Source organism: Augochlora pura, chromosome 6 (genome assembly GCF_028453695.1).
Source record: "Augochlora pura isolate Apur16 chromosome 6, APUR_v2.2.1, whole genome shotgun sequence".
Lineage (NCBI taxonomy): Eukaryota > Metazoa > Arthropoda > Insecta > Hymenoptera > Halictidae > Augochlora > Augochlora pura.
Window position 1 is genome coordinate 11,380,603 of NC_135777.1, and position 22,812 is coordinate 11,403,414.

The 22,812-nt window shown below is 49.5% G+C and overlaps 1 protein-coding gene across 6 annotated transcripts in view; it reads left to right on the forward strand.

Annotated features, from left to right (window-relative positions):
- Pnt (ETS transcription factor pointed) overlaps window positions 1-22,812 on the forward strand; it is a 188,590-nt gene that overhangs the window by 155,109 nt on the left and 10,669 nt on the right. For 5 of the 6 annotated variants that reach the window (XM_078182602.1, XM_078182603.1, XM_078182607.1 and 2 more), the window contains 2 exons: window positions 421-624; window positions 5,803-6,087. In XM_078182602.1, the coding sequence (XP_078038728.1) occupies window positions 421-624; window positions 5,803-6,087 (489 nt within the window). The remainder of the gene's footprint in view (window positions 1-420; window positions 625-5,802; window positions 6,088-22,812) is intronic. The other variant, XM_078182606.1, reaches the window with a different exon arrangement.

Here is a 22,812-nt window from a genome sequence, read left to right on the forward strand (position 1 = left end):
TCTTCGGGGGAGAGCGAGTTTCACACGATAAGCACCGTGTATGAGTCATCGGTGACTGACGATGTACGATTGTAAATAACTTGAGATCATGCGAATATAGTTTTTACATTTTACATTTCCATTGTAGACTCGAATAAAAAAGTGACGAGACCAAAATCTTTTTACATTTTTTTTTATTCCAAACAATGGCAAAATTAACAAAGAAATATTTCGATGATTCGACACGTGAAAACTAGTCTCTGTGAAATTTACAAAAAAAAATTCAAGTCATTCGGACCAGCGTGGACGCTCGTGATTCTTATTGTGTATCGTTAACAGGAAAGTTACGGGGAAAGCGAAAATACTCGGCGGAGGATTTAATTGAAATGAAGAACGAATGGACACGACACGATCTGAAACGATCGCGTTTGTCTTTTTCAGACCCGAGGCAATGGTCGGAAGCAGCTGTCGCCCACTGGCTGCACTGGGCGATCGGCGAGTTCTCGCTGGAGGGTGTGGCGATGCAGCCCTGGCAGCACATGACCGGCAAACAGATTTGTGCCATGGGGAAGGAGTCGTTTTTGGCACGTGCGCCGGCCTTCATGGGCGACATCCTCTGGGAACACCTCGAGATCCTCCAGAAAGGTACGTGACTCTCTCCTTATTCCCAGGTGGGCCATCCAGGCTTGTTTCTTTACCCACATGGCCGAGCAAACACGCTTTTCCTACGGCGTACCCTAACCCGGGCCCAACCATTTTCGCCGGCTGCTTTTCCCGCAGCCAGCGACCGGGCGATTGAATTATTAGAGGCCACTTGCGCAAGCTTACGGTCTTCGAGACTCTTATTGAACAGATTGCAACGACAACCGTGGGTTCCAATCGTTCGAACCTGTACCGTGGCATGCGACCGGCAATGGTGTATTTGCAGAGTTGGGAAAAATAGATTTCTAAAATATTACATAGACTGTAAGTAGTTTTATATACTTGTGTAATGCAGAATTTGTCAAATAGACCTTCCTTGAAACAGTTACACGTGGATAAAGTTGAATATATTTGAATTGCTATTTATACATGTAAGTATTATTTTACAAAAATTTATTTGTCAACTTACACGTATCACGCGAGAATAACTATTTCAGAAATCTATTTCTCCCCAATCCAGAATATTTAACCTCGGAAAAGTGGCTAAAATTGTTGTTTTCTGACAGGTGGATATAATAGAAAGCAATAGTCCAATAGCCTTTCTTCTCTTGTTACGTTTTGTTAATGATCTCATTAATCTTCTCGCTAACGATTTCTGTGTGTTGCAACGATACACTTCAAATACTATATGCTCCACGTTACCTGTGTTGTCGCGATTACCAACGTTAAAGAGTTACCCATGAATTAAGCAAAATTTCATACAGTTCACATGGAATTTTATATACCTCCAAGTGAAACCTAATGCTTGTTACGTTGTCAGTTTTGCCTTTGTGATACAAAAAGAATGACTTACTATTGCGTGCCTACAATGGCATTATTTCATTCCCAATGTACGTACTCTCGTTCTGAAACAAACGAATAAAATAATTTCCGTCATCTTCTGAGACCAAATTGTTCCTCAGCATGTAAACAAAAATGATTATCGAATATGATTATTCGAGCCTCGCAACTTTCCATAGATGCTGATTAACAGAAACTATAAAAACGAGCCACAAAGCTCGAATAATCGTATCTCCCTCTCCCAAATAGTCCACCATTGTTTCTAAGCAGAAGGACATTTTAACAGAATTGATTGCACGCTGCTGTGCGACGAGAAGTAGAGTAGCAATTAGTTAGTTAATTTGTTAATTCGGTAATTAGGAGTATAATATTCTTGTTCTTCGTTGAGAGTAGACTAGTATCGAAAGGGTTGAACGTTCGCGAAAGAGAATCTTGCTCGCCGAAACGAAAGCAGTTCCGATGTACAATGTCCGGCCGCGATTAGAGAAATTACGCTTCGGATGGGATTTAAGCTTTGAATCTATGGCAGGAAAACATTCACCATTCTTAGCGGACAATCGAAGCGCCAGAGAATATCGGAGGGTAGAAAGCATCTCCCATTAATAGAACCGAAATATCTTAGAATTCGCCGATTTCCGGTGGATCGGGGGGTCACGCCCCTGATCCGTGTACCTGTTGACCCGTAGTTCGACGCGACATACGAGCCGAAGACGATGGACAATTGCCTCGGGGCGATCTGGTGGGAGAGTTTCCAGGAGATTCGCGAGGAAAAGCAGGTTGCCACCGGAAGAGTAGCTTCCCTGCGACATGGAATCGGCGTGTCGACAAAAACAGATATCGAATTTCCGTAAAATCGCGATGTCACGGCAGGTACACCGGGGGCCGGAGACCGGCCGCGAACAATGAAGAGAGATCGAGGAGGCGAGACGCCTCGTTCGCTCCCTCCCCCACCCTCTCTCTTTCTCTCTCTCTCTCTCTCTCTCGGCGTCTCTACTCCGCGTTCAGTCCCGATGACCCCTCGATGCCCGACACCCGTGTTTTCAACGTTTCGAAGCGTTGAATCGGCACTTTTTATTCGAACCAAGAAGAGAATGGGGGAAAAAGAGAGCAGCGGCAGCCGCAGCCGCCGCGCGCGCCATAGAAACTCCCACTCCGGATATCCTGTGCCGTCAGAATGGTCCCGTGCCATTGCCTCGGCCACTTAGCCGGTTTTTCGGCCGTTTACCACCCCCGGCAATACCCACTCGTACTTCGATCATGAGATCCTCCGCGAGATAGATCCTGCCGCGTGGATCAACGCCACTCCTCGTCCGATAGCGGGGCAGCACATTTACCTCGTAGGAAAGAACTGGTACAATCCGAGCCCCTTTACCGTAACCAGCGCTTCAACGCGCTCGGAATTAAAATGCGAGATACAAACGCAAAACGTACTTAATTTTTTCGAATTGATATATTGGAATTTGTATCGCGTTCTATGCTTGAAAATACCGAGCACTATGGTGACACTAGAGTATTCTATGCAAACATTTATAAACAGTACTACTACTAAGTCTAAAACGGGACTGATGCATGTATATTGTTTTTTAACTAGACTGCAGATTCTATACAATTATCGCAATGTTTATAGTTTGTAGTAAAACTTTTGAAATAATGTGAAACGAATAATCTGAATAATTTGAAAAAAATGTCAATGCGTGGTTTTTTGAACTTTTTAGAATGAGTAAGTAAGGAATGATCTTGCCGGTTAATTTCTATTTCTTCCAATTGATCCAGACAATTTTTATTTTACACGAAAGCCCGCGATCTATTTATAACAATGACAAGATTCGATTTAATGAAACTTTATGGGATTTTTATTATGACGGAAGGTTGGCTGAGGAATCATTATCTAAAGATTTATCATAAAAACATTTTTGATGCAGGAGGGATTGCAAAATGAAGTATCAGAAATATTCATTTTAACTGTAACTCTTATAGTTTGTTTTTGAACCGTTTAAAAAAATCCCTTAAATGGTGTCGCTTAAAAGGGTTGAATCCTTGAAAATTTGGCATAAAAACGATCTTCAAGAATCAAATTCGATGAATTGATTAGACATTGGAAAATGGTGCCCTGCGATCTCGAATCTCGTAAAGTTTACGAGGAGAGGCCAGAGTCTTTCAAACGCAGGTTTACTTCGTCGTCGTCGTCGTCGTCTCGAAGCGATGCAACAGAGTTTTTAGGCAGTCTGAGTGCCGGTGTTTAGAGGCACACGGGAGCCAAATTATTTTCTAATTAGATGAGAACGGCATTGATCGAGCGCCCGTGCCCCGGTTTATTATTTACGAGGCGTGCATCGCTCGTATCGTATATCATTCGCCGGAGGAAGTTTCCCTGGAACTTGTACTTGCTCGGCTGAGAAGACAGGAAGGGCGCAAGCGAGAGAAACGGGCGGATGGGGACGGCCGACAGAGGAAGACAACCAGAGGGAGAGAGCGAGAAAGAGAGAGAGAGAGAGAGAGTGGAAGAGAGAGACGGGCGAGACAAGGTATGAAATGATGGCAGGAAGCGGAGGTTCACCCATGATTTAACTCCCGTTAAGTAAAAAGCCCGTACTTCCCTATCGATTATTCGCAACGGAGAAACCGCGATTCGATCGATCGACTCCAATTCGACGCACGAATCCGACGTTCCTGCCAAACCAGGCCGCCATTTTCTATCGTAGATCGCTCTAGGGAAGTTTGTCCTACGTAGGAAAGAATCGATATGCATTATTTATTTATTTAACCGACAAGGACTAAGGAATTTTATTTAAAATGATAGTGACCTTAAAATAAATTATAAAATAAATAAATTAATTATAATGATTCACTCTAGATAGGCTAACTAATGGCGAATTAACACTAAACCTTAACACTGCCAAAATGACCGGGTTTTAATTGTACGATACTACAAACTTCCGAGACTTCTTCGTGGGGTATGATTGAATAAATTACATTATAGGAGCAAATTTTGTAATACGAACTATACAAAATCTAAATGACTATTTTTTCACTTTTACGAGTCAATGTACACCAATCGCCACTATTGTTCGGTAAATTTAACGTTCGAAGAGTTAAAGAATCTTCAACCAACGTTGTTACCACTCGAAGGTTATTATTTTTGCGGCAAACACTTAAAGTTGATCGTGACTCGTTTATGCAGTTTCTTTTCTCCAGCAGCGAGTGGTACGAGACAAAAAAGAGATTCTTCGGTGTTTCGTGAGTACATGTAACTTGTTTAGTCGATAGACGCATTCGAAATTTGTTGAGGAATCAATTGAGATATTATAATCTTTGAAAGTGTGCCGTAAGTGGCACAGGGTGTTACATCGTTTTTCGTCCAGCAACACGAACGAATCGCAGGCGGCTTCACGGAAAATCGAAAAACGGTTCGATCGTCGAAAGTAACGGAGCCCCGATTGGCCGACTAATTGCCGCGGCCAAGCCCGTTTAATCGCGGAACAATGGAGAGCTCTCCTGATCTCCGACGAATCGTAATTCACCGAGCGGCCGAAGCTAGCGTGTTCGTACGCGACATGGCGTGGGTAATCGCTTTGATTCCGCGAACGAGAACGGATATTAGGAAACTCTGCTGCGCCGTAAAAAAAAAGAAAAAAGTAGAAACTAAAAAGCTGCATCCTCCCGTTTGCCGGCGCAGCGGCACACGGTCGAATCACGGTGAAACTACGCCTAGCATCCGCGGTCGTGTTTCGCTCGCGAATTTTGTCGCCTCCCGGTGTCGTAACCCTCGCGCGTCCTCCTCGAGCCGACCGAACATCGCCGCGACTCGTCGGGCCCGGAACGGCGGCGTTGATCGCGGAATTTTTCCGGGGACCGGGTGTCGGGGCTTCCGTTCGCGCTTAAAACTCCTCGCAACAGACGCAGAAACGGTCGTTGCCGATGAATCACGCGTTCTCCTTCGCAATAATGGCGGGAATAATGGAGCACCTAGGCTAGATCGTTGATCGCGATTACGGCCGCGCGATGCTATTGTTGCGGCAGAAACGCGGACCCGGCTTCGCTTTCGAGCAACCTAATTGAATTTAATTCCCGCAAAGACGCTGCCGTCCTATAACCGCCGCGGTGTCTCTCGATCATTCCGGCTGTCGCGCGGCCGACCTTCCCCGGCCTCGGGGCTTTCGAAATCCTCCGCGGCAAGAGTCGAATGGCTCTCCCGTGTGTGTACTCTTCTCGGCGAGGCTCCTTCTATCGAGAGAAACCCCCCTTAGGCGCAAAATCGGGACACGAAAGCTGAACTCGAAACACGAAACTCTTTCGTGCGGACCGACTCGCGACTCAGGATCTGTTGCATTTTCCATTCAGATGTCGACGCGGCGAAGGCCTCGCTGGAGAACGCGCCGAGCACCATGTACGAAAGCGTATGCGTGCCGGATTTAGGGGATTTCTTGGGATACCAGGGCGCGGCGGCCCATCAGCCGGCTGCTACGCCGGAGCACAAGAGCCCAGCGACGCCCTCCTCGAGTTCCGTCACCTCGAACACCTCGGGCCCTCGGTCGGGGACTCAGCCGCCGTCGTCGTCGTCGTCGTCCACGTTGCCACCGCCCTCCGCCGCAGTTTCTCTACCCTCGAGACAGTATCATAACGATGGTAAGTGTCTCTTTTCACTATCCTGACGCGGCTCTCGAGTCCTCCCTCCGCCCTCTGCCAGGCTCTCTCGCGCGACCTCTTCCGCTTCGGCTCTTGAATCCAATGGGCCCCGGCGCGCGGCGAGGATACGATCCGTAAACTGTCCAGGACCGATGCACGGTGTCCCATCGTTCACCAAAGTCCCACGCTCCTCTTCCGGACGAGGACGAGTGTTCCCTGCAAGGACATAAATCCGAGCGCCCGCGACAGCCTTGTCCGCGGACTGTCCACCGTTTCGCGAAACACCTCCTGACAATATAGTGTCGGCTGGGCGGATTGAACGCCTCCTGCCTGCTCCCGGATAAGGATAAATGGTTCTGCGGCCAAGCAGGAGAGGAGACGTCTTTCTCGCGGGCGCGACAGCGTTTCCCAACCTGTTCGGCTGAGGAAACGAGTCGATGGATCGGATAGGTCGTGGACCGAAACCCAGATCTCTCGCTTATCAGGGACTACCAACATAAAATCTAAATGCTACGAGTGATCGCACGAGGGTCTGGCACCGAGAATACTCACGTGGCTATCTAGTCCAGAGCGTCTAGGTTCAACTACCATTGTCAAACTTTAATCTACTTTAATCGGTAAATACTACTTTTTTCATTGGGGTTCTACGAGCACCCCACGCGAGTAATCCCGGCTTAATCGATCGAGCTATCCTGGCCAATCGACAACGCATACCCTCTTAGTCCTTATAACTCGAAGAACTCGGAAATGCCGACTCCCGCCGCGGTAATCGTAATCGTAATCGTGATCGTGATCGTGATCGGTATCGGAAATTCATATAAGCGTGCGCGAGCAGTCAGTGTTTGACGAGGTTTGGAAGGTTTGAAAGGAAGTTGGGAAACGCTGCGATCGGAGGGCACAGAGGGTCTCGGTTGTAGCCGCGAAATCGCGCGACAAGCCGGTTTATTTATTTCCCCCGATTGCGCGGCTAGAACGAAAGCGTTGCGACTCGCGGCGGAGGAGTTTCTCATTGTTACGTCAGGGCCCGGGGCTGATAGCATCTCTCGGCTCAGCGCGTTTGCACGTGTTGCCACAGGTCTCTCATTATCGTCGCTGGCTCGCCTCTCTCGTTTAGCCGTTCCATCGTCATCGGAGAACGACAATCCGCGATTTCACTGTTCCACGAGAGCCACCGAGTCTAGAAATCGAGCGTCCTCCGGCTGGTCGCCGAGGAGGATGAGTCCCGAGCCGACTAGTCGGTTGCAATATTCTCGGCCGCGATTCAGGCCCCGGCGTGATTCACCTTGTTCACCTTATTCCGCGGCGCGGCGCGGCGTTTTCATCGCTGAACTCTCCGTGTGACGCAACTCATTCAGCCGAAGGACTCCGACGTTCCAGCGACGAACAATGGGAAACGCGGGCCACGCTGGGAGTGGATCATCCCATTCATCCGGCCGAGCAATTTGTTGTCCTGGATTTTTTCCCCCGTTTGCCCCGATGCTTATCGCCGCGGTTTAACACCGGCTCTGGGAAAACGCTTAACCGGCCGCCGATGATCCTGGCGACCGAGCGATTTCTCGCGAATCCGCCGAGATCCGTCGATATATGCTGAACCTGCGTCGGTCGCCCCGCGGCAACTCGAAGGGGGTCGGCGATATATCCCCCAAACGGAAACATTCGCCGCGGACGGTCGTCGAGCGGATCGGAGCCAGCTCGGATAGAACGGAACGGAGGAGAACATTATGAAGCGGGCGTCGTTCGTAGCGTAGGTAACAATTACTTAGCCGGGGGCCTTACGTCATTGCAGCAGTGACCGTGGGTGAACGAGGGAAAGTCGGGCCCTCTGCACGCTTCGCCGCGGACAATGGAGACGACGCCGAGCTCTGCTGCCTCTCGCGGCATCCTCGCGTTATCCTCGGGTTATCCTCGCGTTCGACTCGAGGAAAAACATGCGAGTCAGCCGACGAACCTGCTGCCGCCCGTACAAATTCATTGAAACCGTAAAGCTTTTGGTTTCCTTTAATCTTAACCCTACATACTTGAAGGCTCCGCTGCAGAGCCATATAAAATTGATCTTTATTTAAAGTATCGTTAAAACTGTGATTATGGTGTAGAATAGCTTCGAGCCCAAAGAGCTAGAATCATGATGCGAGGCGGTCGTCTCAAACTAGTCCGTGTCACACGAGTATCGAAGGAACAGCCGTTAACCTTTTAGATACGGCAGGATTTTGCGCAAATAAAGTTTTTCGTAACTAAATTACGATTTTCTCTTGATATATATTTTTTCCGGATATCTATATATAGTACTAATAACATATATTCTTTTCTTATTATATTATATATACACACTTCCACTTTAATTGTTTGCTTTAATAAATAATAAAACAATTGAGTAAAGCACGAGCCATTCGCGAAAGCCACTATAGTGGCGCGTAGTATCTAAAAGGTTAATCATCTTTCTATGTGTTTGTAATTGAAAACAGGGACAAATTTCCCTTCCTTTTTATTAGCAGAACAAGAGGGGACAAACAACGGCTGTAAATTTGACGCTCGCGCGGCAACGGCCTTTTCCGTGCCCCAAATGCTTTCGCCGAAAGTGAGACTATTGATCTTTCGCTCTTTTTCTCTCTCAAGAAAATTCTGAAATTCGTCAAGAATGAAGTGTAATTTGTCAATGTCCGAGCCGAATTTCCATGGGGAGAATCGTCGTGCGCGACTTTTGCATAAGACTTGGCGAACTGTATCACGATTCGTGCGCTCATAGAACGTGTCGTTGCAAGACGACCAACACAGGCGACCGTATAATAGACTCATTATTTCTGCTTGCCGGAGCACTGTTACGTTATGTATCGCGGCTCTTCGAGGTCTCTGGTTCGACTCTCGCTTATCCTCGCTTTCGACCTCCTCCTCTTGGAACCGATGCGTTACGTTGCTCCCGTGCTGCACGCGCTAGACGGCTCGCTAGCTCGCTCGCTCTCCAACTTTTCCGGCCGGTGGTCTCCGCCGAACACCGCCATCGACCCGATTCTCACCGAAATATTTTCACAACGCTACAGAATTACGGAACAGGGAGAATAGAAAGATTAATTGCGAACGCTTCTCCGGCACGCACCGATCTCTTCCACGTTTCCAAGATTCCGGGCCATCGCGAAATCTCGCCGAGCACAGCCGCTCGTGAACGAACCGATCCCGTCGGCCGCACGCACCGTTACTTCCGTTTTTTCTTTTCCGGCACGGACAATCGGACGGAAGACAACGATACACGGCGCCTGTGCCGGACAACTGCTCCCGGCGGGCGGTGTGTGCGAAGGCTCTCGATTCCTGATTCCCGATTTCCGCGCGGGCCACTTGCGTGGAAGCCACATCCTCGACTTCCGCGAGCCGCTCGTTTCGAAACCGGACGTCGGCTGAATACCGAATAAACGATGGTAACTGAATATTCGCGGTGGTTCTTCGGTTGTGGACGGGCACGATCGACAGCTCCGAGGATGTGCGATCGACGAGGTTCCTCCGTGTCACGTATGTGTCGTCGCGCGTGCACACGCCGCTCCGCGCCGCTCCGCTCCGCGCCGAGCCGAGCGGAGCCGTCTCGCCGCGACCCGCGTCGCGACGGCCACACGAGTTGTGTTAGCTCGCGTGCATAAATTAGAGGAACAGAATCCAGCGTGCGCAAAAGCGGGGTCCCTATGGTTCACCGACGACGCCCGGGCCAAAAAAGGACCGGCCATCGTGTGACGCCATTCGATTTACCTTTATGGAAAAGTTAGTCAATCGTGCCGACAATGAGCACAATGATCATTTGTTAAGCAACCACCGCGCCGATAACTAACCGCCGCTGGCCACGCGGCATTCTGATCGATACCCAGCCGATTTTCGGCCTCGGATCCTTGCTCGAGTCCTTCTGCGAGCCTTTTTCGTAGCTCTCGCGCACCTGCTGCTCCACGTGCTCGCAGCCTAGACAAAGCCGACCGATTCCGATATCGAATCCTCTCCGTCGATGAAAACGTGGAATAGCGTTGACCATCGAACCGAGAACGTACGATCCTCGATCCAGGAATTAAAACGATTATACTTTGGGCAATTTTTCAAGCACACGTGGAAGTGAACCACAATCGCATCAACAGGAGAAAATTAACACCGAAATATTCAACTAATTTTTATCTCATTGCCATGAATTTCAAACCGTACAAGATTCGTTTTGTCCAGATCCAGATCGTACAGCATACGATTTGTTAACCGCGTGTTAAAGTTGAACGAAAAATCTTTTGCTCGAAAACATGTTCCCAATTTTTTACAATTTACGATTTATATCAATAGAATAAAAAAGTGGCTTAATCGCGTAATATATATATTATTTACAAGTGCTCTATGTTTGTCGAAAATTTCAGAATTTTCTGAATCTCCTAATTGGACCCCTTTACCCGAGCATCGTTCTCTCCGAGAACAAGAAAATCGTTCGAACCAGAAAAAACAAATAAACGATCCGCTCGAAGGGTAGAGTCCTGCTGTTGGTGAAAACGGAGAAGGGTGGACGAGGAGATTGTCGGGTCGTAGGACGAAGGAGCATCTAGTTAGCCGCCGTAGTCTTTGGAACACGAGAAAATCGTTCGATAAAGAGAAATAGGTTCACGATCGTTCGAGACCCAAACAATTAGGGGGGTCGCCGAGGGGAACAACCACCCTTCCGGAGAAAGCGGGGCGGGGATCGTCTATCGGCGCGCAACAGGCCGAACATATGGAGGCAGGAGTGGCGCGGACAATTGTGCAAGCTCGCGCGGAACAAACGCCGTGAACGGGGATGAAAGATTGGATAGGTGGGGTCGTACGGGGGATGAAACCGGCGCAGGGCCGCGAAGGGAAAAGGCGTACGCTGCGTACGGTCTAGAGTGGCGAAGGGTGGATGAGGGGAGAGGGAGGGAGGGGTTGGGGGGGCGAGACGATGGTTTGGCGCAGGTTGTATTCATTCACTCGTTCATTCATAGTTCGTACACCGCCTCGGGGGCCTACAAAGCCTCTCGCTCATTCAGAACTCACGACACGACCGCGGTGTATGTGTGTTTTTTTCGTCCCTTCTTCCTGTCCGTGTACGACGGTCTCCGTCGGCGTGGTCTCCGTCGTCGTCGTGGTCGTCGAAGTCTCCATCGTCGACCAAGTCCTCTCTCAGCCACGAGTTCGCGTCTTGTCGCCGGTGATTGGTGCCCATCGGCGAAGGGAACGCGCGGAGATAGGTGGAAACGGGACGAGTCGAAGGGAAAGGTGAGCGATAGGGACGCAGACGGAGAGAAAGAGAAAGAGAAAGAGAGAGGGAGAGGGAGCGAGAGTCTCGAAGCTCACGTTACAACCGGAAGCCGAGGCAGCGAGGAGAAAACGGAGGGAGGAGTCCTACCCCAATATACCGGCGAGCAAGATAGTTTTATAATGTCCTCGAGTGCTCCTCCCTTAATGCACCCGTAAATGCACCCTTCTTGGTCTCGTCGTGACCGTATTGTTGCTCACTTCGACGACACGAGGACCGGCGAACAGATGCTAACACGCCAGCGGATCTTGCCCGACTGCTTTTCGCTTTTGCCAACCGAAATACGTTACGCTGACCTCCGTCGCGATTACCGTGGACCTTCCGAAACTCTGAAAAACCCACGTCGTTTCCCTCCGTGTTCTTCGCAACTCACCGAGTCCAAATTCTCCGGCAACTCTGCGAGACTAGACCGTCCGCGCTGCTCTTACTTTTGCTTGGTTTCTTCCAAGTTCAAACTTGGACATCCGACCGGAGAACGTGCGAAGGTCTGGATGCAACTTTCTCCTGGTCGATGGTGACCCACGGAAGGCGGACATTTTCGGCGACCGTTTCCTTTCCGGGACAATTTCCGAGAGCTAGAAAGAGAAACCGAGAGGCTCCTCGTCGAAGCTAACGATGCGTCGTCGGCTTGTTGCTCGCAAGAATGACGTCCTGCTTATCGAGCAGGACATCGCCAGCGATCAAAGTTCCATCCTAGTGGACCAGTATAGGGTTAACCGTAGCGACGCGGAGCCGAAGCTGGACTCTCCCAGGAGGAGGAGGAGGAGGAGGAGGAGGAGGAGCGAGCGAGCCTCTATCTCGCGGACGATCGTCTCGGATCAACGCTCAATCTCGGTCGAGGACAATAGGGCAATGTCGCGACGCAAAGCGAAACGAGAGCTCGCGAAAGGGCCGAGAGCGAAAGCGGGAGGGAGCCAGTTTCTAAGGGCACGTCGACGGGGTGAATCGGCGTGGCGGGAAAAGCGAGCATCGGCCGGAGCAACAATGACAGACCGCGCGCACGAGAGAACGGTAAAAGCGTGCGCGAAGAAACGAAGGCAGCGAGCCAGGCAGCCAGAAGGCGCATCGAACTCGTGTCCTTATTGTGCGTCGCTTCGTAAGTCCCATTACTATTGCCGGCAGACTATACGAAGCGAGCGAGAGAGGCACGAGGCGTAGGGGAGTGAGCGCTTCCGGTCCCCTCTGCATCACGTGCGAGCCCGCCGAACAGAGAAACCCCCGTTGCCTCGCCTCTCTTGGCATCCGGTCTCTCTCCGCGCCTCCCCCCGGCTCGGCCCCCCTCTCAAAAATAGGCTAGGCCCTTCGAGCTGCGACTGCTGCGACGCTGCGACCAAGTATTATAAGTGGACTCTCGAGCGCGAGCCTCGTTCGCGGCTCGTTACCTCCTTTCTAGTCGACTCGTCTTCTTCTCCCTCCTCCATGATTTTCCGAAAAAACGATACACCCCGAGTTCAACAAGCGCACTCCCGAAGCAGCCGAGATTCGTATTGAAATCTTATAGGTACATGCTTTATTCGATCAACGGTAAAAACGCCCGTATATTAATAATAATGTTGCGGACTTCGGGAACCTCGTCCGGTTCCCGTCGCCCCGTTCCACGAGTTCGCGGCATAATTAATCATTTATTTTCACAATTCTTTACAATATTATGTCGTTATCAAATTCAATGCGTTTGCTATCACGAAAACCACTGCCGAAGTTCAGCTCGGTTGGAAGACCCTGAACCGTGTTGCCGTCTTTTATTTCGGCAAGGGAATTCCAAGGCAGCACCGGTCATCCATCCGGTGTTCGTAACAATAATATAAGTGGATTAGAATTAAAGGTAAGTTACGGTTTCTTCGCTGTGAGGAACAATGAGTATTATTGTTTATTAACGCGTTTATGGTTTACACAACAAATTTATTCTGAAGTTAATTTAGCGTTAGGTTACTTGGACAAACTTTATCAGTTTCTTCACTTACCTTTTTAATATCCTGGCATGTATAATTTATGTTTTAAGACAACGTGTCGCGCAAGTAGCATAATTGGTAGACAAAAGAACAAAAACGATTTAACGAATCGATGATCAAAGTAATTTAAAAAACAAAAAATGGAGAAATATATTAGGAAATTATAGAATTATATGATAATGGTAAGAATAAATAAACAGTGCTTATTGTTTCACGTTCTATCGAAAGTCTTCGTCGACTCACTCGGAAGGATAGTTTTGTTAGCCACGCGTTGCACAATCATCTCTACAGTTATCTTTTCGACATTTAGAGCTCGAACCAGAGAGCCTTCCAATCCATCCAAGCAGAATTGTTCGCGGATGTATTAATCTTGAAACGTAGGATCCGCCTGGGGACAGTTCGACCACAGTTAAAACAAGAATCGCTTGCTAACAGAGCACATTTATTGATGAGCCCTCGATTTAGCGAGTAGGAAATTGGAAATCGAATGAGGCGTGCATCATGAAAAGCCTTCTGTGCTTTATGCATTCAGTGATATTTTAACAAGCAAGCGCTGTTATCCGGGCCATCGAAATCGCAGTCATAGTGTAAACGTTGAGACAGAGGCGATTGGTCTCGATCGAGCAGTGTTCGGGATCGATCCGCAAAGCTAGGAATTCCGGATCAGATTCGGCGAGGGTCGAGCCAGTCTAGATCCGCTCTTCCCACGTCGCCTCGCGTTAAAACGCCGTTCCCGCGAAAAGGGTAATAACAAGGAAACGTGGGATTAAAATTCAATTAACCGGTCGGTGTAATTAGAGGCGTACCCGATGCGCCGCGCAAGGCAGCGCGAGATACAGGGCGTTAAACGCGCTCCGACGGGAAGAAGGATCAAGGGAGGACTGCCCGAGCGCGTTCCTCTCCGCGGAGGCCTGGTGTGTCCTGTTGTTGTCATTAGGAGGAGCACCGAGAGCAACGAGCGGCACCGGCAACGTCCCCGTGTTCTTTGCACGCCGCTTAATTATCTAACGTTGCGCCGCGCACGGTATAATTATGTTTGCGCGTTCACCTTCGCCGCCGGCACACGGTTGCACTAATCCACCGCGCTGCCGCTTCTTACTCTTTCTCTTTACCCCGTATTTCTGGCTCTGTTTCGAGGCGCATTAAACGGCTCGCGAACGCAGGTGTGCCCGCTTTTCCAGAGAAACGGTCACCGTGTCGAACATTGTTCTAACGCGAGCTAGAAAGTGGACGCCACCGTTGCTATTTTTGCCCGACGATGATGCAACGCTTTCCATCTCGGTCCCCGATACGACGTCGTCCCTCCTTTGCGCTCGTCAACGAGCGAAGTGTAATCCAATTGACCGACGATCGAGACGCAACCGTCGATTCGATTACAAATCGTCGTACGTTAGAACCTCTGACCCGATTAACGTCGAGCTAATGAAGAGGAGAGTGGGTGGTCGTATGGCGAACAGTTTTACCGATTCGCATGATAAATCTTGACGCACGTGGATCTCCTTTTTAATCGACGATTCGGCGAATCGAGGTTCTCCCGTGCATCTCGACGTCGTCGATCGCAATTTGCTCAAGTTGTAATATTCTTGCGATCTTTATGGGATCTTTACGAACACTCGGGCCTCTGTGATCCAACCAACGATTATAGCAACGATGGTTCCGAGTTCCCGGTTCGCAATACAGAGACTTCGTATACAGAACGGTCTCCGCAGACGACGACGACGACGACGACGACGACGACAGGAGTCGAGTGAACCGTCAAAGACTGCGACACCCTCGTAGCTGCTCGAAGAGCCATAGATCCTCGCAAGGACAGGGATCGGCCGTTCGATCTTGTAGAAAACGCGCGTCGTCTCGGTGGCAGCAGGTGGTTGAAGGTTCGAGGGGGCGTTCGTGAATCCCTCTCGGATCGCAGGCTCCCCTCTGACGGCGCGAATTCCCCCTCCGTAGGGCTCACCGTGCCCCCACCAGCGATCTGTTTTCCCCACCGTCGAACAGTTTCCCCTACCAAGGTGTCCTACCACCTCCAAGTCGGACTAGCAGTGCGGTGCGACGGCGAACGAGAACGGAGTCCGCAGCTGGTTGAATCGAAGCTGTGGCGGGGCGCGGCGGGGCGAGCAAGGGGTAACGGTGACGCGATCGCGCGGTGGGGGGAGGCCGGGACGGAAGAGAGGGAGGGAACCGGAGGACCGGAGAGCGGAAACGGCGCGGCGCTTCGTCACAGTGACACGCGCGCTCACGTCAAGTGGAGAGTGCACGCGAGAGGAAGAAGCTCTCTTCTACGCACACGATATTCGCGAGCGATCGCTTGCTTTCTGTTCGCGCCCGTTTTCTCGATCCACGATCTCTGCGTCGAGCGCGGCCAGTTCCTTCGATCGTCGATCGCTCATCGAGGCGCGTCGTCCACCGTCGTCTTCTCGTCGTATGTGAATACAGTGCTCGAATCGCGAACAGTGATACCGTTCCGGAAGGGAAGCAGCAGAGCACACTGTCCTGTTGCCGCAGGACGAGGCTCTTCGAACCGGAGCAAGGTGTTTTACACCCTCCCCTTGGCACACCTGTTGCGCCGCGAACACGGTCCCGCGATAAGCCTCTACGCTCCCCGAGTGTAGAGTCGAGCAGGTTATCGTCAAGAGTTGTTCGGGAAATCGCGAAATTTGTGCGATATACGTACCGTGTTGTCTGCAGTGAATGGAAAGGTATCAGTGAACTTTGTTCCGGAAACCAAAGTGTTCTTCGGTTCGGTTCGAGAGCTGGCCGGGAGTGTGCTCGATGGAGGCTTGCTCCTCGAAAGATTCCGCCAGATAGTGCGAGAGTTGGTCCGAGTCGTCGCGACGACTAGGTTTTTGTTCGAACAGCTATGAGAATCGTGGACGAGTCGAGGCCGGCACCGACGCGATCCTGCAGCGAAGAGTCCTCCCGAGGAGTCCTGTGTTGATTCCCCGGAGCCTGCGGGGAGGCGCTCGACGCTTAGGCGAGCAGGAGGAGGGTGCACGGATGCGCTCGAGCATCGGCTCAGGTCGCGAGTAACCGCTTGCGTCCATCGGCAAGCAAACGGTGGACAAACGGTGGACAAACGGTGAGCAACGGTGTGCAACGGGGGCGGGCAGAAGCACCGGAGAGCCAGGGGGACGACGTCACGGCGGGCGTCGCGAGCGTCGAGACGTCGTCGCGGCCTTCGGGGCAGGCGCCGGCCATAATCGTCGGCAGCTACGGGAACGATATCGGTCAGACGACGAGTAGCGGCGCCGCTGCGTCTTCGGAGATGGTGCTCCAGATGCTGGACACGCTGATGACAGGCCACGAACCGTTCTACGCCGACTACCCCTCGTACCAGGAGGCGGAGCCTCTCACGCATCCGCACCACCAGCATCCGCATCAGCACGCGATCGCGAGGAACACCGGCATGCCGCCGGTCTCCTTGGACGCGACCACCCACACGCCAGGTACACCCAATCGCGATCTCGCTGATGCCGCGCCGCGCCGAGCCGCGCCGGCTTCCATTTCGATCCCGCTAACAGCCGTTGCCAGTCGCTCGCCAACCTACCTGCTCGATCAAACAACCGAAACTGCCGACTTCGGGACCGACGTTCTTACGTCCCAGCAATTCCATTCTATTCGTAAAGCACGATCGATACGATGCTAAAGTAGGCTCGGAACTTGTGCACGTACTCGACTCTCGACTTCCATGACCATTCTCACCCCCGCGACATCAAGCTCTGTTAATTTGATACTCGTAGCTCTTGGTATAATCAGAGACCGCTTTCTCGCTGCGATCCTATTCAACTCGTAGCGTACAACGCTTCATTTGGGAATAGAGTAGTAGGATTATTCCCAGATATCTGCATATACTCGATCATTCTATAATATCTGGTATTTGGGAGACTACGAACAACGAATCGCGTGGACCTTCGTTTCTCAGCGATTTTAGTTCGAAGTCTTTTCACTTGAAGCCAACGTTGTCCATGGAGTTTTGTCTATGTACGAAGTTCGTGATAGTTGCTGGGGAAACTTCAAAAAGACTAATACAGCGACTTATACGTCACAGACTTGCAAGTCTTACACATCGACGTACAGTTATTTAGTTATGCGTGAGCCGTTTTGTTACACGACTTCTCCTCATGTTTTGCACAACTTGAAGATTCCACCCTCCGAGAATTTCTCAGGTTTCCCGGCGGAAAATTTTCGAAGGAGAAATTTAACGTCGTCTAAAGAGTTCAAATCAAAACTCCGATAACTTTTGTCAGGTAGTCAGGGAGTCTGGCATTGTCGCGATGCGACACTTACGATTCGTTCAGATTGAACACTTCTCTTGAATCGCTGTTTCCAATTTGTCTAATCGTCAGCTTCAGTTAGCCAAATTTATCATCTGATCGTATGGTATAAATTCGTAATTAGATGTAATTAGATCTCAAATTCATTGAATCTCCTCTAATACATCTCTACCATAAGTGCACAAAGCCCGCAGTATATTCGCAACGCATTGCGGATGAAGACCGGCTTTTGGAGTGGGTAATGGTGGTTCATTTCGCTTACACCGGTATCTTTTTCGTTCAACGTTGTTGAAAACGAACGATTTTTTTATCATTCATCTATTTGAAAAACGAATGATTCAAGTTGCGTTTATATAGTGAATCACAGGTGGAAATGTCGTCCAGCAAAATTGTTTACATTGAGTTGCGCGGAATTCATACATCGTAACGATTTACGTAAGCAAGTTCTACAAAACTTTCGCGAATGGCTGCTTTTGATATTTTTAACATCTCCGTGAATTCACGCGTCACATGGCACGGGTTACTTTCGATCAACGTCTCTATTTGTTCGCCCCATTACTGTGACGACGGTGTGTGGCGTTTATTGTTTTCACAATTGAAACCTCTAGCTCGAAACGCAAGAACCACTTGCGCATAGCTGAAACATTTTCTTCTTAAACACCGCGTATATTTTTTGTGTGGTATCTCCGCCGTTGCGGTAATAAAGCAACACTAAATGTCAAAAGTGTAAATTATTTCTGTACATCGTCATCAACAAGCTACAAAACTGGCACGAATAAATTCAGCGTAACCTTTTTGCAAACTTGGTTAAGATGTCAGGATTGTTTCGACGACTCTGACATGTCCAGACGCATCGCACTGGACTATTAGAGGGTTATCCTTACCCCGTAATACGAATAACCATCGAGAAGAAAAAGTACGCGTCGTCCAGTCTCCTTCCAACGCTCACGAGTGCCTCATCGAAATCTGCAGTCTCTGTCCTCTGCTAAAGATTCATACCATCTAAACCGCGCCAAGAATTTCTGCAGTCTTTCTCTTTTGCGAACCATAATATCGATAGGTATTACAACATCGTCAAACGGGTTGTTGACAGATTGTAACCGCGATCGTAAAACTACGGAACGCAAGAAAAAGAGAATCTTGCGCGTAACGGCAGACGAAGCGGCAAAGATCGTCGCGACGGATCAGTCTGTTGTTGCCGATCACGGCGAAAATCACGGCGGAGATGATCGTCAGCGTCACGATCCGAATCGGTCAGGGGATCAAAGTTTTCTCGCGGGTGGAGACAGAGCCGCGTCTGCCGTTGGCGGCTGGCACGCGTGCCATTACGTTGCGCGCCTAATTGGCCGTTCGACCAAGGTCAATCGTCTACGATTGCATTAAAGTGCATCACCGGTGTGTGCACGCAGCCAGCGGCGTAACATTTTTCGTAGCGGCAAGGGGTCGAGATCTGTGGACCGTGTCTGGACGGCGCGCGTCCTCTGCGCCGCTTCGTTGTCGATCGCGAACGATCGATCCCCGGGTCGATCCTCTCGATCTTCGGCGCGTTCTCCCCGAGTCCGCGGCGCTGGAAAGTGCGCGGGCAGCACGCAACGCTCCCGCGCAACGAAATCGACTCGGTTCCACACGGTTTGCTCCTCTTCGCAATTTCGCCTCGCCGCCCCCGCCGCCGGAGAGCCAGCCGGCTCCGCTCCACTCGATAATAACGCCGCCTCCCTCCCTCCCCGACCTCTCGCCCCCGCCACGCATAATGATCCGTAACCGCGCATCGTTACTTTTAACGCTGGGACCTCTCCTTTTGTTCGCGGTGCGCGTCGTCCGCGGCTAGGTGTGGCTTCGGGGTAAATCACCAATAAAATAGTGTTGTTTCGATGTGTTTCGCTCGGATCGGATCGAATCGAATCGAAATGAGTCTTAACCCTGAGCGATCGCAGATTTTAAGCTTCGGTCGAGTTACCTAGGTCGTTGACATACCGATAATTAGTCTGCGGATGCGATGCGTCAATAGTGCACGCGACTGCTCGGGATTCCGAGCACACCGGTGAACACCGCTGTTTTGCTTTGGTCTTGAAATCATGCTATTCAGAATAAGAGCTGAGATTTCTCTCGGTCTGTCGCAGTAATATTTCTGTCGGCGAGGTCCGTTTGATTTGATACTAAAATACGAAAGCTTCAACAGCTTCTAAGGAAGCGGTTTGTATAGTTTGTTTGTACTCGACTCGCAAAAGGTACAGGCTATTGTCGGCCATTGATAGCAGCACACTTTTCCCGAGGAACTCTTAATATTCGAAAAAACGATTACCGTCCAGCGGTTAGAACTTTCGCGTCTGTTTGTTCCCACTCGGTTATAGAATGCTTGTTGGATCGCTCGAAATTGGGCACGTCCCGAGCCGCCATTGTGCGGTCTACGCACAAGGAAGCTCGAGAAATCTCGAACGGAAGCGCGGGAAAATGATAAGCACGCGTTACGAATAATCGCGCGAGGATGACCACATTGTGGTCGCCCCCAGTAGATTACGGAAAACAGATTCGGGCTACGTAGCAGCGAGAAATTACCATAACCGTCAAATGTTTCTTCCTCGTCGTCAGGCCAAATAACATTCTTTCCGCGAGCAGAGCTGATCGAGAAACGCCGCTTCCACAATCAAAGATCGCCGGTTGTGAGTTCCTTGCTGAGAAATTAAAAATTGTGCAGCTTAGGCATAAACGGGCCTAACCGTGAACGATCATACGGCAATAAGAAGCGTGTTTGCTTTGCCACGACTTAATTCTTTGCGGACGGAATTGTTCTCTGAGACGTTTGTCTTCCTCTGCTTGCAATTCTTTTGTGACTGTTTCGACTGGGGATGTATACTCCTCTTCAAAAGTATTAGGACACTTACAGAGAATTCAATAAATATAAAAACCTAATAAGAAATTGTTATAGCTTTTCAAATTGATTTCAACGTTAATTATATCGAACTGTTACAGGAACTTATTATGTGCGAGCCGTTTATTTTGAAAGTCCATTTAATTTAAAAACCAGATTTTTAAGGATTTTGCGTTTCAATAAATTAGTATAATGTTTCTGTGTCTCTAAGAGTTATCGCGTTCTAGAGGCTGTGCTGAAATGAAATTATATATAACGTAGAAATATAAATATTAAAATTGCTAGCTCAATGTTTTTGGAAAATGAACTTGGTCCACTTTCAATATAAATGGCTCGTCTATATATTTTATGTTTTTAATAAAAATAACGTAATTTTCTTGGTCTAATTTCGGCACCCTTTTTATTAGTTTCCCGATAATTTGCGATAGTTTTCGGCCCCCATGCAATTTGAAGTACGATCCCACGTATTGAGAAAACATACCAGGAATCGATGCGAGTTGTGCCGAACGGAAAGTATGAAATTGGCGCTGGACATATTTTTTATAAACAAAATTCAACAAAAGAATAAACTAGCCGCTTAATATATACTTCCGACGATACAACGGCTCATTGCAGAGTCGTGGACATTCCCCAAACTGAATGAAATATTACAATTTGTACGAAATGAGCAGGTGTCCTAACACTTTTGGAAGGGGTTGTACGCAGCATCGATCATTATCCACGACACTCGCAGATATTACGAAACCACATATAATTTCTGTCCAGCGAAATTGTTATACAACGGTAAACGCAACTACGTTGCCGGGAATATTCCGGGCTTCGACCGCAAAGAGTTAAACGACATCGATCGCGTCGATAAATTGTCTGTATTTTTTCACGCGTTACCGTATAATGTAAATTGTACAAATGTCTCGGCCGTTAAATAAATGATCGAGCAACGGAGAATCGCGAAGGTAGCGGAGCGTTTGCGTATAAATTTTCCACGCGTTTCCGTGGGTGCGCTGGCGAACGAGCTCTCCGAGCTGCTCGCTCTTCGCTCGCGCGAGCGCGCGGGCTCACGGGCGCGCGTTTCGCTTGAAAAAAAAAAAAAACACGCACACCAAGAGAGCCGGCGATCTACTCAGGCCGTGGACTGTGGGAGAGTTCGCAGGTCACCGGTCTACCGAACAATGCGCGATTTCGTTGCCGTCGAGGACGACTTTTTTACTGGCTCGTATCGCACAATTGCCGCGTTCCACCGACGTCACTTCTCCGCGACATTGTCTTCTCCTTCTCCGCCTCCTTCTCCACCACCTCCTCCTTCTTCTTCTTCTTCTACCTCTTCTTCTTCTACCTCTTCTTCTTCTTCTTCTTCGTCTTCTTCTTCTTCTTCTTCTTGTTCGTTTCGTTCGTCGTCTTCTTATTCCACGGGCACACCGATGAAATTCTTTTCCATCAGATAGACCGACTGATTGTCCATTGTCGTCTGTCTCCGCTACCCCGGAACGATCCCAGTTTAATGGACCTCGGAGATTCGCTAATTCATTAGCTACTGCCACGACCTCCGCGCGATGGAACTATTTCTCGCCGTTCGCCGCAATCGCGTCCCATTGTATGATTGCTCGATACAGGAAACCCGACCGATCGAACAGCAAAATCATGTCACGGTTTTTAAGATAACATTCCAGGTGAATGGAATTGTTCTTGTCGGTGTCAATGCTTTAAGAACGTTTATTTGTTCCTCGTTTATCGTTCTAATTTTCCGCAAGTCTATGACCAGCATTTGTAAAATTCGGTTTTCCCGATCAGTTAACCTTCTGGGAACGAGTGGTCGACCACGTCAATCAACAATCTACCTTGCTCCAGAGATTATGTAATTTGTTAGCGCCTAATGAAAGATTATATCATTAATTTTTCTTGGTATCGAAATCGTCGATATATCTAACTCTAGAGAAAATATTTCTAGCACTTTTGAGAGTCCTCGTCCGCGTAGAGTTAACAAATTTGCAAATCCTGAGGAGACGATTGCAAATCTAAAATTATCCGGTGGATATTAATTAGTTGTGTACTAGATTTATTTATTTATTTATTTGTCGAGATCGGCCGCCTAAAGTCTGAAAGATCGGCAAACCGAAGACTGGATTCTCGGTGCACCGCGCAAAAACGCGCAAAAACGCGCAAAGACGGTTCGGAGACGTCGCGAGAGGTGAAAAACGATATCGCATGATCGTTGGACCGATGGATCGCGGAAGGAAGCGGTTCGTCCCGATTCCGATACGGGCCAGGAGCCGGAGGAAGCCCCGAGCCGCGAGAGACGTAGGGTAGGATCGACCGGACACGGCGCGGCGGGTGAAACGTCGAGAGAAAGAGGGAGAAAGAGGG